The 17,287-nt window shown below is 52.7% G+C and overlaps 1 protein-coding gene across 4 annotated transcripts in view; it reads right to left on the bottom strand.

Annotated features, from left to right (window-relative positions):
* Positions 1-17,006, bottom strand: part of Pde4a (phosphodiesterase 4A) — a 29,796-nt gene extending 12,790 nt beyond the window's left edge. Inside the window, exons 1-7 of one of the 4 annotated variants that reach the window (XM_038323258.1) lie at positions 16,810-17,006; positions 8,255-8,446; positions 7,337-7,373; positions 7,178-7,248; positions 4,966-5,015; positions 4,737-4,849; positions 1,137-1,230 (exon numbers count right to left, since the gene is read on the bottom strand). In XM_038323258.1, the coding sequence (XP_038179186.1) occupies positions 1,137-1,230; positions 4,737-4,849; positions 4,966-5,015; positions 7,178-7,248; positions 7,337-7,373; positions 8,255-8,446; positions 16,810-17,006 (754 nt within the window). Of the gene's footprint in view, positions 1-1,136; positions 1,231-2,686; positions 2,768-4,736; positions 4,850-4,965; positions 5,016-7,177; positions 7,249-7,336; positions 7,374-8,156; positions 8,210-8,254; positions 8,447-14,309; positions 14,741-16,809 lie in introns of those variants that run through there. The other 3 variants (XM_038323259.1, XM_038323260.1, XM_038323261.1) reach the window with 3 other exon arrangements.
* Between the last annotated feature and the right edge of the window lie 281 nt (positions 17,007-17,287).

Genomic DNA, 17,287 nt, shown 5'->3' with positions numbered 1-17,287 from the left:
TGTCCTTAAATGAGCAATTCTTAGACTTAACATCCTGAGCGCTAGGATTATAGGTGTGTGAAGTCACTCCCTGCTCTTTGCCCTACTGTGTGTATGTTTAGTTTTGAGACAGCACCTTTTTATTTTTTTTTAAAGCCCAGAAGGCTTCCAATCAGCTACACGGCAAACTATGACCTTGGACTTCCTCTGTTTTCCTCGAGTGGTGGGATGACAGGCCTGTGCCACCAGGGTGGGTTTCTGCTATGCTGGTAAAGGAGCCCAGGGTTGTGTGCATACCATGACAGTGGCTCTACCCACTGAGCCACCTTCCTGGCTACCGCTTGGAGGCTTTTCAAAGTTTAAGAATTCTATTTGAGTCTGGTCTACATATTGAGTTCCAAGCCAGCCAAAGGTATACAGCAAAACCTGTCTCAAGAAATAAATAAATAAATAATGAAAACTAAACAAGAATTTTATTTGAATTATTATGGAGATTTTGATTTTATATTGGTATTTTAGTTGTGCACACGCATGTGCATGGAGGCCAGAGGTCAGCTTTCAGCGCTGTTGCTCCAACACTGCCCACCTTGCTTTCTCCCTCCCCCTTGTGTGTGTGTGTTTCCTTCTTTTTTTTTTAAAGACATATGTAGCCTAGCTGTCCTAGAACTTGCTACATAGATCAGGGTGTCCTCAAATTTACAGAGATCCTCCTGCCTCTGCCTCCTCCTGATGGGATTAAAGGTGCAGCCACCACCACCTCTGGCTAGCTCTACCTTGTTTAAGGCAGTGTCTCTCATCGAACCCGGGGCTCATGAATTTGGCTCCATTGCCTGGTCAATGTCTCCATCTACTCAGTGCTTGGATCACATGTGTACAGTGTGGCCCTGGCTCTTTACATGAGTGCTTGGATCATATGTGTACAGCTTGGCCCTGGCTCTTTACATGAGTGCTTGGATCCGAATGCAAATCCTCATCCTTGTGAGGCCAGCACTTTAATGACAGGGCAATCTCCCAGCCTGAGATATTTACAAATACAGGCTCTACAGAAATTGGGTGGTCTCACTCAGTTTGCAAAAGGACTCAGGAATGGAGAGCTCTTGAACAGGAGACCCTTGACCCAGTTCCCCACCCCCATCCGCTTGCTGCCTTGCACTCACCCAGGAATGTTGTGGAAATGTACTCTGAGACCTGGTTTCCGGACCTGCTCATTTCCGACAGGTGTGTCAGTTCCCGGTTCAGCATCCTTTTGAACTGAGGAGAAGGAGCCAAGGAACAACGGGTGATGGGGTATCATTGTGGGGTGCATGAGTGTGTGAGAACCCTTCCCAGCAAATTCTTAAAAGTCTCCACAATTTCTCAACTCAGCGCCCCCAATTAGACTGCTTGATGTGTGCAATTAGCTTTTCCCCTTTCCTTGGCTCTGGAAGGGGGACTGCCCTAACTTGGAAGGAGAGGATTCCCAGTTGAGGAAAAAGACACCCCCTCCCAAAGAGGAGCATCTGTGGAAGGGAGGGGCTTCTGCTAACCACAGAACCAATAGCACACCAGGAGACTCCTGTCGCCATGGTGATGGGAGTCTCCTTAGCAACTCCCCCTCCAACCAGCTGCTGAGTCCAGAAAAGGGGGGCAAGTCTGAGGCCCCTTAACCCTTGCCTTCCCAGAGCTACCCCAGGGCCTAGGTGTTGCGAAACATGATCTCAATCCGGTGGGGAGAGAGTTGGAGGGGAAGGATGGGGTCTGCTACTCAGCCCCAGACGAATCTGAAAGGTTACAAGTTTCTTAGCACCCAAGCTCTGGGGAGGAGAGGGTTTGGCCAGATGCAGGGAATGAGTGAGCCGAGGAAATCCCAGTCCCATCACCTGGGGAAGGGGATTACATCAAAGTCCCCCCTCCTCCTTAGGAGGTAGATAATGTACAAATGGGTGAAATATGCCCCCAAATGGGTTTTGGGGTCCCTTCCTGCCCCCCCATGCCCCTCCACACAAGCGTCTTCTGTGACATTGGGCTTGGAGCAGAAAGGGCATTTGCTCCCCAGCCCCAGCACCCCATAGCAGAGACAGACTCATATGGGCAAGGCAGAGGGGGGTGGCAGACAGGAGGAGGTGACCCACACCGGCAAGGGGTGGTCACTCTTCTCAGTACTACTTAGACCCTGGAAACAGACACACATACACAATCTCACACAGTTGCACATAATCACGAATTGTCCTCTGTCTGTCTGTCTGTCTATCTATCTATCTATCTATCTATCATCTACCTACCTACCTACCTACCTACCTATCTATTGTCACATAGCTCAAATACTCCAGCTGAAAGGTACACACCCCAATAAGTAGTCATTGACATTTGGGGGTCACACACCCCAAGAAACATCAGATAGCACCACATTTAACAAATAAACCCCAACACACAATGTCTGGTCCATTCCAGGACCAGACAGGACACCCAGCCATCGCAGACACATGCACATCCAGGTACAGGTCAGTCACACCCAGCCAGAGAGACACCGTCCCCAGTGAGACTCCACATACAATGGCACACAGACATTACCATCTAAACCCAGCCCTGGGTCACACAGAAACCACAAAGCATGTTATATGGCCCACCCATACATGAACACAGCTGCAGCCAAGTGCCCATCCCATGAGGTCAGAAGTCCCTGATGTCATCGTTGTCACCGCCCTCCCCAGACCCTGCACTCCCCTACCTGGTCCCACCAGCCCACCAGCCAGGGCTTGGAGCACGTCTCGCAGAAGAAGTCAACCAGAGGCATGTTGGAGGCTCAGCTCAGCTCTGGGCTGACAAACAAGTAGAGTAGGCTTGGCTGAGTCCCTGGGTCAATGATGCCTGGGCACTGGGGGCACTAGGGGGAGCTGGGCAGGTGGGGACGGCTTCCAAGGGGAGCCGCGGAGGGGCCCGGGCCAGCCCAGCAGGACTGGGGGCCCCCTTCCCCTCCGCGCTCCCAGCAGCAGCCCTGGTTACATGGTCTGCCTGCCCCTGGTCGCGATAGGTCCCTCTGCAGCAGAGGCGGGAGGCCGTGGGAGACCTGTGCCCATGGGGACAGGCAGGGTAAGAGTACTGGGAAGGAAAGCTGTGCTGAGGAGCCTCCGCATGTGCACTGTGTGTGTGTGTGTGTGTGTGTGTGTGTGTGTGTACGCGCGCGCGCGCTCTCACTGCGGTACTGGAGGCTGCACTTGAAGTCAGGTGGTGCTGGGGGTGGGGGGGGGTGTTAAAGGGGCATTGGAGCCCACGGGCCTCAGGCAGGACTTAGAGGAGGCGGCTGCGGGAAGGCAAGGAGGCCCTCAAACCTCTCTGAGGACACATCTCATCCAGGGACATGGACAGATAAAGAAACACACTCCATACCACACACGTCTTGAGACATACCGTCCTCAAACCAGACACTGAATACAGCCAGACACCGAAATGAAATGCTTTCACACACACACACACACACACACACACACACACACACACCCCAAAGCTTCAAGGCCACAATAGAGCCCTGATTGTACATCTAAACAGCACACAAAGGTTCTCAGTCCCACTTCCTTAAAGAGCCCACAGGCAGCAGACTGAGGAACAACTGCCCAGAACCTGACCCACAAGGTGCAAATCAACACACATTACCACAGAAACACTCACGTGTGCAAGGAAGTGTGTACTCTCACACATGCACACACTTTTAGAGACAGTTAACCCATCCTCAGGGACACATTTGTCCTTGAACTCCTTCTCCAGACAAGCCTCCACCCACATAGATCTCTGCATTCCTGAAGAACACCCCCACCTGCACACTCATTTCCTGAGAGACACCCGCCCACAAGGGTTGCACAGCTCCCAGAACTCTCATTCATGGGGACTTGCCTACTGAATGGTGCCCCACACACTCCACATAGCTGGCCAGGGAAGCCCCATGCCCTCCCCTTCCAAGGCCCAGAACTGTAAAAACCAGAGGTTCTCAGATTCAGACCCAGACCAAACTCACACCCTCAGACACACCCCTCCAGCACAGCCTGCACACCCACAGCATATTATGTGACTACTTGTGCACAACCACACACTCTTCTGAAGGCACACACTTGCACACAACCCTTCAGAATGACTCCAAACACACTTGCAAATGAATAGTCAAAAAGCCAGCAGCCATACAGGTTGTGAGCCAGGGCCACATACAACCACACAACCTCCATGAGAGACAGTCATCTGTAAAAAACTACGTACAACTAAACCAACACCTTCACACACACACACCAGCACCTTCCCCCAACATCTGACTTCCTCGGCTCAGAGCAAAGCCTGAGTTACAAGCTACTTTTGTTGTTCTAAAGGCACAGTCAAATGACAGGCCCCGTTTCCTGCATCAGAGCTCAGCCCTGCTCACCACGCAAATCTGGTGATTAGCTTGCACATGGTCCTGCTCTAGGGCCAGAATTCACCCCACTTCCCTACACAAGGATCGGTCCTGCCACACTGGACCTGTAAGCCTCTGGCATCATTCAGAAACCATGCCCTAGGATAAACATATAGGTCCTATCACAGAATTGGGTCCACCCATGGATTTTTATTTCCCCTGCAGCCCTGCCCACCCACTCTGAAGGATTCAGGCCATTCACTGGCCCCCAATCCACAAGCTTCACCCAGGCGATTGGCTCCACCCACCCCATACACCTGCCACTGGCCCCGCCCATCCACCAAGATTTGGCCTGCCCACCAGCCTTGTCCATCAGATTCACCCAGCCCTCCAGGCAGCCCACCTTGTGCGAGGCCATCTCGCTGACGGAGCGGTAGGTCTGCATGGTCTCCAGTTGCTCCAGACACCAGTCCAGCTCTTCCAGGGTCTCCCGGGCCAGCTGCTGGCATGTCTCCTCTGAGAAATGGGTGTCCAGGGAAGTGACCCAGAGGGTCCCCAAGCAGTCTCCCACCCCAGCGAGAAGGGTCCCCCCAGGGTGAGGGGGCCTTTCCCCAATCTCTAGACTTAGCTACCTGACAGCGTGGCCTTGCAGACAGCGGGTGGGCCGCCCAGTGGGGACCGCCTGAAAAACAAGGGGACTCCAATGTCAGCCTGGGTTCTCTCAGAATCAGCTTCCCTCTCCATAAGCAACACCAGTTTCCCTGGTTCTGAACTCACAGAATTTCAGAGCCTGAATTTGTCTTTTTGTGAGACAGTCTCAGCTGAGGCTGGCCTCAAACTCACTACGTAGCCAAAGATGACCTTGATCCTCATAATCCCATTTTCTCTGCGATGGGATTGCCGATGTGCACCACCTTTCCCTGTGTGTGGAGTGTGGGGGATAAGAACTCAGGGCTTCATGCATGTGAGGCAAACTGAGCCCCACCCCAAGTATTTATTACTTATTTATATTTGTTTAAATTCTGGTCCCTGAATTATATACCCAGCCCACGAGCCCAAACAGAGGGAGGACGTGGCGGTTCCAATCAGTGACACGAAATTCTTTTGAAGGTGGCAATGCTTGCAAGAGGGCCTCATTATAGCACAGACTGGACTGGGACTCTAGCCTCAGTCTCCTGGGCGCTGGGATGGCAGACGAGGGCTTCCACATCTGGCTGCAATCTATTCCCTTTATTCTACACCGGTGCTCTGCAGTAGGGCCAGATCCTATGTTTTCAAATTTCCTGTCCTTCCACCTTTCTTAAGCTTCTGAGGATGGCCATCACTGCCTTCAGGGACTGGTGAGCCCCAGCCACCCCTCTGGCCTAAGATAAGAACTGTCTCTCCCCTCCTCTTTTTTTTTTTTAAAATTTGTTTATTTATTATGTATACAATATTCCATCTGTGTGTATGCCTGCAGGCCAGAAGAGGGCACCAGACCTCATTACAGATGGCTGTGAGCCACCATGTGGTTGCTGGGAATTGAACTCAGGACCTTTGGAAGAGCAGGCAATGCTCTTAACCTCTGAGCCATCTCTCCAGCCCCCCCCCCCCCTTTTTTAGACAGGGTCTGACTGTCTGTAGCCCTGGCTGGCCTTGAAAGCACAGAGCTCCCCCTGCCTCTGCCTCCAGAGTGCTCAGATTAAAGGTGTGCACAACCATGCCCAGCCTGTACCAATTTTTAATTTTATTTTTAACTGTGTGTGTGCTTGTGAACATGTGAGCATAGGTGCCCTCAGAATCCAGAAGAGAGCATTGGATGCCCTAGAGCTGGAGTTACAGGCAGCTGTGAGTTGCTCCACGCAGGTGCTGAGAACCGAATCCAAGCCCTCGGCAAGAGCGGCACTTGCTCTCAGCCGTTCAACCATCTCTCCAGTCCTCATAACTATTTTTTAAAACCTTTTTTTTCACATTTATCCTGTGGACGGGGGGTTATGAAGACCATGTGCACATGTGAGGGTCAGATGGCCCATGAGAGTGAGTTCTCTCTCCACTGCGTGGGCCCTAGAGATTGAACTCGGGCTGTCGGGTCTGGCAGCAAGCACCTTATCTTGCCTGACTTGAACCATCCTTATTGACTGAGCATATGCTATGAACCAGGCAGTGTTAACTCTTTCTGCATGTCGTCTTTTGGGTTTCTCACAGAAGCCTTCTAATCAAAGCCCTCTGCAGCTTTCATTTACAGCAGAGAAACATGGGCACCCTAACTACCATATGTCTAGCGAGCTGGTGTTACAACCTGAAGCTCAGAGCTGGAGCTGGAGCCTAAAGGCTGACCACAGTCCTGTCTTAGAAGGGTTGCTTTAACAGAGAAGTCAAGGACTGGCTCGCCTGGGGTCACAGGCAGGACTGAAAACTGAATCCAGCTTTTCTTTTTTTCTTTGCCTCCACTTTGAGGCAAGGTTTCTTTTTTTCTTTGCCTCTGCCTCCCGAGTGCTGGGATTAAAGGCGTGCTGGGATTAAAGGCGTGAGCCACCACCGCCCGGCTTGAGGCAAGGTTTCAAGTAGCCCAGGCTGTCCTGAAACTCCCTACATAGCCAAGGATGACCTTGAACTCCTGGTTCTTCTCCCTCCATTCCTGAGGACAGGTGTGTATCACTACCCCTGGTTTATGGGTTGCTGGGGGTGGAATAGAGACAAGCATTCTGCTCACAGAGCCACATCCCCGACGGCTGCTCACTCATACACACCCATGAGCGTAGGTTCTGGGGACTCAGCTCCACTTCATCCCATGAGTGTGGGTGCTGGGGACTCAGCTCCACTTTATCTCATGAGTGTGGATGCTGGAGACTCAGCTCCACTTACTTGTTGCTGGGGATGGGCACATTGGTTAAGAGTGAGAAGTTGCTTCGAACGCTGTGGAGACTGGCCAGCACCTGGAGTGGGAGACAGCTGTAAGGAGAGATGTCTACCTGCAGGGACCACCAGGATGGGCCCCTTTCCCATGAGGGGAGGAGGTCTCACCTGGGCAAACGGTGTTACAATGAGGTCTTCAGCATGCCTGGAAGTAAGAACAGGGGCAGATGAGGAACCAGGTCTTCAGGGTGGAGACTGTGGGGTCAGGACTAGCAAGGAGGAGACAGGACAAGGCAACAGGAGGAACATACCATAGAAGCCAGAGTGGGAAATGTATACACAGGACATGGGGCCCCAAGAAAGGAAGGTGGTAGATGGGACCCCCATCTCAATAGGGGCTTGTAAGCAAAGGCGGGCCAAAGGGGGTCCCAGAAGTGGGGTTCCTCGTTTGCTGGAGAGACAACTTCATAGGGCTGTGCTGGGGATACAGCTCAGGGGTACGGTCTTGCCCACCACATGTAACTCCCTGAATCATTCCCAGAACCAAACAAAAGAGAAGAGAAAGAAAACTAAAAAGAGCCAGTCTGTACCATATGCTTGTAATCTCAGCTACTCAAAGGGCTGAGGCAGGAAGGTCACAAATTTCAGGGTAGCTTGCCTGGTCATGGAGACGCAGCTCAGTTGGTAGAGAGCTTGCCTAGCATACAGGAAGTCTTGGTTCAATCCCCAGAACAGCATAAACAGGGCATGGTGGTGTACATCTGTCACCCCAGTGCTCCATCAGAGGAGGCAGGAGCTTCAGTTAGATGGGAAGCTACAGACCCTGTTTAGAGTCGGAGGAGAGCGAGAGCCAGACTTGAAAGCAACCAATGATTGGGTGTGAGCGGAGCTAGTGGGCACAGCCAAACTTTCTAATCTTGTAAGTCCTGTGTAAGACACAAAGGGGTGGCTTACCCTTCAATGGGGAGGACAATGTGTGTGTACTGACCAAACAAGGGGGGTGGATGCCCCACTCTTTGTTGGGAAGGACAGCTTGTGGCAGGGCCAGGCTTAGGGAATCTGGTGAGTAGGGCAGGGTTTGCTCACGCTTCGCTGGTGACAGATGAGTTTCTGGACATAGTCTTGGGTGACATATCATAGTCACTGTCTGAACGATAGAGGAAGGACTCTCGGCGCTGGCTGGTGGCTGCCCCAGCATGGAGCACAAGACCGGGGCTCGCCTGTGAGTCCAGGGGGCTGCGGCCAGGGGACGGTGTTGGCCCATTTTCTGCCTCCACACTGCAAGAGACAGAGGGAAGAGGAGTCAGGGGGACTGAGATGGTGCTGGCGAGATTAAGAGGTGTGAAAGAAGCCAAGGAGGTTTGTGGCAGAGATCGGGGAGACAGGCTAGACGTGTGGAGAGACAGCTCAGTTGGTGAAGAACGTGTCACGCAAGTGTGAAAGAGACTTGCATTCAGTCCTTGAAGGTGCCGGCTTTACTTTTATTTTCTACACACGCACACAGCTGGTGTGCTGGCTCCCACCTGTAATCTCAGCACTTAGGAGGCTGAAGCAGCAAGAGCATTGCCACGAATCTGAAGCAAATCTAGGTATATGGCCAAACCCTGTCTAAGGTCAATTAATTTAAAATTTTAAGGGCCACTGAGATGGTCCCCGTCCTCTGATCTCCACTTCAACACCCCTGTACTTTCACCCACACATGTCCCCACCAAGTAAAGAAGAATGCACTAATTATTAAAAACTCAATCTGAAGTTGTCCCAGTAGCTCACAGTCCAAGTGCCTGTACAGAGAACCCAAAGAAAAGCATTGTGGGCTGATGGCATGCTGCTGGCGAAACGTCAGCTCTTAGGAAGGGGATGTGAAGATAAACCTTGGCTCCAGCTTTTAGCAAACAAGGTGACCTTGAGTTCATTGGCAAGACCACACCTTTCAAGAAAGTTTTGGCCAGGCGTTGGTGGCGCACACCTTTCATCCCAGCACTCAAGAGGTTTTCTGAGTTTGATGCCAGCCTGGTCTATAGAGTGAGTCCCAGGACAGAGAAACAGGTTACACAGAGAAACCCTATCTTCAAAAACAAAAACCAAGCAGAAAAGTTTTGTAAAAATGAACTGAGGGGCTGGGTGGTGGCAGCGCAGGCCTTTAATTCCAGCATTTGGGAGGCAGAGGCAGGTGGATCTCTGTTGAGTTCAAGGTCAGCCTGGTCCACAGAGTCAATTCCAAAACAACCAAGGCTACACAGAAAAACCCTGTCTCAAACAAAACAAAACAATCACCTGAGGGACTAGAGGCATGACTCAGCTGTTAAGAAGCATCTGTTGCTCTCGCAGAGGACCTGGGTTTGATTTCCCAGCACCTACATGATCACAACTGTCTGTAACTCCATTTCCAGGGATCTGATGCTCTGTTCTGACCGCTGTAGGCATCAGGCACATACGTGGTACACAGACATACATGCAGGCAAAACACTCATCAGTTAAAAAAATAAGGTTTCTTTTTTTTAAAAAATATTTATTTCTTTATTATGTGTATAGCATTCCCTCCATGTGTGCCCGCAAGCCAGAAGGGGGCGCCAGGTCTCATAGATGGCTGTGAGCCACCATGTGGTTGCTGGGAATTGAACTCAGGACCTCTGGAAGAGCAGTAAGTGCTCTTAACCTCTAAGCCATCTCTCCAGCCCCCAAAATAAGCTTTCTTTAAAGTAAAATCTTGTTGAGAGACTTGGCTGGCTAAATACAGAAAAACCACTGAAAAGACCAAAGGCCAAATCTGGACAAACATGTCCACAATAGCTGTCAGCTACCAAACCCAAACTAACCAAAACAATCCAGCAACTGATGAACTGATATATTCTAGCAAATTCAGACTATGGAATAGTGTACATCGTGAAAAAATGGGTGACTGACACACAAAACTTGAGCGTGTCTTATTTGTTTGTTCATGAACACACACGTGAGTGTGCGCGATGTACATACACAAGTGATCATGCGCTATGGATGCACACATGTGAGCGTGCATGATGGACACACGTGAGTGTACACACGTGATCATGCGCTATGGACGCACACATGTGAGCATACGCTATGAATATACATGTGAGCGTGCCTGACGGACGCACACACGTGAGCGTGTGCTATGGCCCCTGTGGTGGTCCGAGAACAGCTTGAGGGAGTCAGCTCTCCTTCCACCATGTGGGTTCTGAGGATTCACCGCCAGTCTCTTACCTGCTGAGTAACCTTCAGCCTTTCTGCTCAAAGGGATTTTATTAAAATTACAAGGCAGGGATGAGGCGATGATGGCTCAGTGGATACAACAACCGCTGTTCAATCATAAGAAACTGAGTCCCAGTCACTAGCATCCATGTAAAAGCTAGGGGCAGTGGCATGCATCTACAGGGTCTACATGGAGAGTAATAGAAGACACCAGATGTTGACCTCAGACCTCCAGACACGCACACCTGGGCACATGTGCCCATCCACCCCACATACATGATAGAAATACACACAGGAAAGAAAAGGACAAAACTAGAGTATATTCGTGCTACATTATACATGTCAAAACTCACAGAACTAGCCCAACACAATTAAAGCACCAGGGAGGGAGGCTGACGCAGGAGGACAGCAAGTATAAAGTTAGCTGGACCACATACATAGCGAGATCCGAAGGAATCAAAGCCTAGGGAGGTGGTAAGGCACTTGCCTTTGAAGCCCTGGGTTCTACACCTAGCACGGAAATATGAACAGGCCAGTGAGAAGCTGGGGTGGCGGCGGTGGGAAAGAGGCTTACCGCCAAGCTTACACAAAGGTTTGATTCCTAGGACACACACAATGGAGAGGGAACTGACTCCTAAAAGGTGTCCTCTGACCACACACTCCTCAGCATGTGCGTGCCCACACACACACACACACACACACACACACACACACACACGTTTAAAATAAAAATAAAAGCTGAACATAGTAGCACACACCTTTAATTCCAGCATTGGGGAGGCAGAGGCAGGCAGCTCTCTGAGTTCAAGGCCAGCCTGGTCTACAAGTGTGTTTCCAGCCAGCCAGGGCTGCACAGAGAAAGAATGATAAAATAGGAGCCCTGGAGGGAAAACCACAGATGAACTTTTGCCTTTGATGGCAGCGCTCATCTGTGAGTACCTGCTGCACCACGCGCATGGTCTAAGTTGCATGTTTCTCTCGGCTGCATTTCCACAACCAGCGTTTCTGATTTGTATCACATTTTACTTGTTTATTGTGTGTCAGAGTGTTGGTGCCACGCGGTTGGGAGGTCCAAGGCCTTGCACTCTTCTACCGTGGAGCTCAGTGGCAAGTCTCTACCCACTGAGCCATCTGACCCTCCCTCCTCATACCCTTGCTGTCTGCCTCTCCTGTGAAAATGCCCTGTATATACTGACCCACTTACTTCTGCACCATTTGTTGAGGTGGGGCCTGGTGAAATCCCAAAGAACACGAAACCTGAGTGTCACTGGGTACCTAGGGGCCTAGCTGCCTGATAACCATATCCTGAGTTTGCTCCCACTGAGGACCTTGGCCCTCTACACAGGAGCTTAGGCTGCCGTTTAGGGAGGATGAGCCCCACACAGACCTGAGAGGGCTCTCAGCTGACATCCTGGTGGCAGATCTGCCTGCCCCCAGGGAAGCAGTGAACGTCAGTGGGAGCTCATGGGCCTTGTGGTAAGCAGATGGTCCCTTGGGCACTGTTGTTTGTGCTTCAGGCCTGAACATCCCCTGAGTTGAGGGCGGGTGTGGGGAACTGAAGCCTGGGGTGACACAAGGGGTCAGCTGATCCTAGACTGAAGCCAAGCATAGAGACCTCAGTGTAATCCCTGGGACTTACATCCTGGAGGAAGAGAAGTAACTCAACAGCTGCCCTCTAACCTCCACGTGGGTACCGTCATACACATGCCCATGCACATCACACACACACACAAAATACATACAAATGTAAGGAAAAAAGACCCCTGCCTCTCCTGTCCAAAGTCAGCCAAAGTCTCAACAGAAGGCAAATTCACAAGCTACATGGAGGAGGGGCGGAGGCTGGCACTAGAGCCCCCGGCCTGGTCAGCACGGGTACAGTGACCTACACTAGACTCTCACTTCAATCTCAAGAGGCAACATAGTCAAGTACTGACCACAGGGAGACCTAAGTCTGGACTGCCAGCAGCAGCCCTGGGGGACGAGACAGGTCCAGCAGCAGTGCACAGCTGACAGACTGGCCTGGGAAGGTGAAGATGGGATTCCTGGGTCTCCCTGGCCACGTAGTCTTGGCCAATCAGGGAGCTTTAGGTTCCGTAACTGACCCTGTCTCAGGAAAGTAAGGTGAAGGTTTAATCCCCAGGACCCAAGCAGTGGGAAGAGAAAATGGACACCAGAGAGTTGTCCTGCAACCCCTGCATGTATCACCCCAAGAAATTAGATAAATAAATACAGTGATAAAAGAGAAGCCAAACACAAACAAATGCTATTAAGTGCCCCCATGCTAGGCGCTAAATATGCCCCCATATGTATTAGTGCCCCATTTTCCGGGCCAAAACCAGCCAAACAAACAAAACCCTGACAATGGCCAGGCAGTGGTGGCGCACAACTTTAATCCCCATACTCGGGAGACAGAGGCAGGCAGATCTCTGTGAGTTCGAGGATAGCCTGGTCTACAAGAGCTAGTTCCGGGACAGGCTCCAAAGCTACAGAGAAAAACCAAAGCGAAAAAACAAGAACCTGACGATGAGGAGGTCAGAGAGGATAAGCAGGGCTGGGCCTGGCTCAGGGGTGAGGTACTGCCTGGCGCTCAGCTCACAAAGACCCGGGTTCAAGGTCATCCTCAGCTACACAGCAAATTAGAGGCCAGCTTGACTACTAAACAAGCAAACAGAAGGGCTAAATAAGTTGGTCAGGAGTGGCTTTGAACCTGGGGCTGCTGGGCTCTGCACTCTGGGGGCAGAAACAGAGGCCCAGCCTGTGGCCTTCCAGGGTCCTTGCCTGTCTCCACCTGATTGCCTCAAAGGAGGTGCCAGAAAGCGTCCATGGAAAGGACTGGTTTGCTCTGTGAAGGTCACACGGAGGCTGAGTGTCGCTCTGGCAAATGTCTGAAGCGGGCTCACAGTGCCAGGTGCCACTGATGTTTGTGGGACTGGGTGTCAAGACGTGGAGCATGTGATTGTGTGTCCACACTTGTCATGCAGAGGTACGCATGAGGGGGAGGGGCGGGTGTCCCAACTGCCCAGGTGTCTGTCCATCTCCATGTTCCTGTGACCTCATGAGAATGTACCACAAAAACACTATGGCTGTCCCTGACCCAAGTGGTTATGAAGTGGGGGAGGGGGGAGTCTTTCCTGCCTGCAGGAATGTGTATACAAGAGGCGACAGTGTCTTTCTGGGAAGCAAGGTGTATACCAGGCTGTTCTGAAGGTATTAGCATCTGTGTTCACCTGTCATGGTTATGGGTCCCTTGCGGGTTCTCTCCTTGACTACCTGGAGACCCCAGTCACGTCTAGAACAGCAAATACCCGTGACCTGGCTTAACCCAAATGTGGGTGTGGCCACGTGTGTTCTCACTGGACACGGGTGTCTGTGTCCATCAAGGTGTCTGACCAGACTGTGCAGCGAGGCATGGAGGACTTCCCAACTTAAAGGTCACTTCCTGGCCGCAGCTCTACCCATCCAGTTCAAAATGCCCTCTAGGTTCTCAGGCACCTTCCCCCACACGCCAGGGCTTGGCCTGCAGTCTGACAGCCCCAGCTCAGGGGAGTTGTGTGGAGAAACCATGTAAGGCCTTAGGGACCTGGCTCTTGGCCAATGACTTGGGAATGGAGCCCAGGTGCCAGGCTGGACACCCACGTTTGCTGCCGGGGAGAGTGCTAGACACTCAGGTTGAGGGGAATGGAAAGTGCCACTGAACCCCAACCTTGAGTAGACAGGTTGAGCTGGAAACTAGCACCCAGTGTTGGAGCCCAACCATCAGCAGGCACCCACATTTTTAAGGCTAGGGCAGGGGCCAGGGTCCCTTGCTAGATGTGGGAAGTTTCTTAGGGGATTCCCCAGAAGCTGGCTACTCTAAAAGGGTCCTCTTTTCCCAAACATGCAACAACACCTTCAAGTCACAAAGAAAGGCAACTGGCTGCAGGCCACCCACCTGACACATCTGCGGGGAGGGTGTCGAAGAGTGTCCTCCTCGCTGAAGGAGAAGTGGGTCAGTGACTCTGGTCCCAGGGGCAATGCCAAGGCCGGGGGTCGGGGCCGGGCTCGGGGTGCTGCACTGGAGCGCATGGGAGCCAAGCGCCGTCGGGGCCGGCATTGGGGACCGGCAGCTGCACAGCGGGTGTGCGGCGCTGCACGCCAGGCCTTAGGCGCCAGCGATCGCCGGCACCGCCTCCACACTTGTCGTGTCCTAGCCCCTGGCACCACCCCTGTGGCCCCCCAAGGGACACGATCCCGGTGCTCGCGTCCTCCTCACGCGTGTGTGTCCATAGCGCCTGCCTCCCTCTTGCAGAAGGGCCCTGTGAAACTGAGCACCCACTTCCCGCCGGTCCCTCCCCGGGCTTTAGGGACGCCCGGGGCTCCGGTTTCCCCGGCTCCTAGCCCACGGCCCTCCCCTCTGCCCCGGCCCCGCCTTCCACCCCTCCCCGGCCTGACGTCGAGCAGTGCCACCTCTAGGTCTCAGATCGCCACCATGCGCCCGCGGGGGAACCAGACACACCCCAGAGGCGAGAGCACGGCTGGGTGATCAAGACCCTAAGGAGGGACTAGGTGACAGATGCTGGGAGGTGGAGCTGGGCAGTGGAGGGACACACACACACACACACACACACACACAAAACAGAACAGGCACAGACAAACCCAAGACACACTTATGTCCCCTCCACACCTTGCCCCATCCCTAAGGTCAGGCCTCTCCTCTTCTTTCCCCGGCCCACTTCTTGCCCAGTGCCCAGAGTGGCTTCCAAAAGTCTCTGTCCTAAGTAAGTATATATAGAGAACAGAGGACCGTGTCAGCCGGGAGGAGACCCAGCAAAAACCTGGGCCGATCTCCAGGCTACCACGAAGTTCAGTTTCCAGGAGAAAGGGATGTTTGGAAGGCACACCGGATGTGGTTTCTAGGCCTGGCTCCCTCAGGCTTCCTGTCCCCACAGCCCATCACATTCTGGTCAAGCAACCATCCATCCCTCATGGCACGAGGTGGTATCACTACCAAATAAGACCCGGGGGAGGGACTAGGTCACACGCTGGGAGGCAGAGCTAGGGAGAAGAGGGACACAAGACAAACCCAGCCACATAAGGCAACAAAATAACGTCATTCAACAGACAGATAGTGGCTAGAAGAACTCAACACCAACTTGTTCCCAAGTGTGGTAGCTCATGCCTGCAACTCTAGCAATCTTGAGTCAGCCTGGGCTATAGAGCAGGACTTTATCTCAAAAGCCACAGCTCAGCTAGTAGAGTGCCTGCCTAACACACACAAAGGGTTCGGCCTGAACCTGCATGGTGTGCTGTGACTATAACCCTAGTGTTCAGGAGTGGCGGGAGGATCGGAAGTTCAAGGCCATCCTTGGCTGTACAGTGAGCTGGAAATACAGTGAGCTGGAAGCTAGCCTGGGTTACAGGAGCCTGCGTCTCAAAACAAGGTCCAAAAACACAATACCACATCTGGAGCCAAGGCTTGGTAGTTAAAAGTACTGGCGGCTCTTCCTGGAGACCTGGGACTAGATGCCCAGTATCTACATGAAGGCTCACAAGCATCTGTAGGGACCCCAGTGTCATTGGCTGGTCTCCACAGGCACCAGGCACACAGGGTGCACATGCAGGCAAAACTCTCTCTCTCTCTCTCTCTCTCTCTCTCTCACACACACACACACCACACACACACACACACACACACACACAAAGATTTAAAATTAAAAATAAAAATAAAGCTAAATTTAAAAAAAGACAAAATCAAAGAAAGAAAGAAAAGAGATGGACAGGGTGGCACACACTTTTAATTCCAGCCTGGTCTCCATAGTGAGTTACAGGGTAGTCAGAACTGAGCAGCCAGACTGAATGTGGTTCCCGGCACCCACACTGGCCCTCACAACTGCTTCTGACTCCAGATCCAGGGGACCCAGCTTTCTCTTCTGGCTTCCACAGGCCCCTGAACTCGAGTAGACACATATAAGCACATAATCCTATGTTATGTTTATGTGTGTGTGAGTGAATAAACCATTGAATACAGGGCTTTGGTCCTATGTAGCTGGCGGTACCTGTGTTTGTGAGCCCCCAGTGTGTGATGTGGTATTTGGGAACTGAACCTCAGCAAGTGCTCTTAACCTCTGAGCCATCTCTCCAGCCCCTAAAAAAGAAAAGAACACAAGTCCCAGGGTCACACCGGATGCTGGGCTGGCCTCAAGTCCCCCAAGGCATAACCACAGCTTCAAGTAGGCGCAGGAAGTGAAAGACCCTGCGTTTATTGAGCACCTACAGTATGCCCTATCAGATTTCTCCACAGCAACCCTGGAGGGCAAGATGATTTTTATCTCTACCTCACACGGAAGAGGAAAAGCGAGGCTGCAGCAAGCCCCCTCCCCAAGCCCAACAGATGGTCATGCTGGTGAGCGCAGAAGGGCCTCGAACCCGTGGCTAGAGCGGCGCGCACTCACCCGGCCCACGCCTGCCGGCCCCAGTCTTGCACGCTACCACGGAAGAGCCGCAGGCGTCTGTGGGGCGTGGAGGATGTGTTGCTGAAGAACGCGGAGGCTGCGGAGGGCCCGGGCAGGAACGCGTCGTCCTCGGCCGCCGCCTCCAGGCAGGCCGCCGCGCGCGGCTCAGGGATGCGGCCCCAGCCCCGCCGCGCCATGCGCCTCCCGCAGCCTCGGCCCTTCCGGCTGCGCTCGGGCCGCCCTCGGGGCGGGGCCGGCCGGGGCGCCTCAGACCTCAGGAAGCCCAACCACCTTCCTCCAAGGCGCGCCGCCCTGAGTAGCCACAGACCCCTCAGTGTCCCCCTTTTCCTAGCACTGCCACTGTTTTCTGAGACATCCCACTCCCAAAGACCGGTGCACACCAGAATTCTCAAAGTGCACCCACAAATCCGGGTGGTGCTCTGAGAGCCCACGGAGGTCCCTCTGACACCAAGTCCAC

This window comes from Arvicola amphibius, chromosome 3 (genome assembly GCF_903992535.2).
Source record: "Arvicola amphibius chromosome 3, mArvAmp1.2, whole genome shotgun sequence".
NCBI lineage: Eukaryota > Metazoa > Chordata > Mammalia > Rodentia > Cricetidae > Arvicola > Arvicola amphibius.
This window is presented reverse-complemented; position numbering and strand designations above follow the sequence as displayed.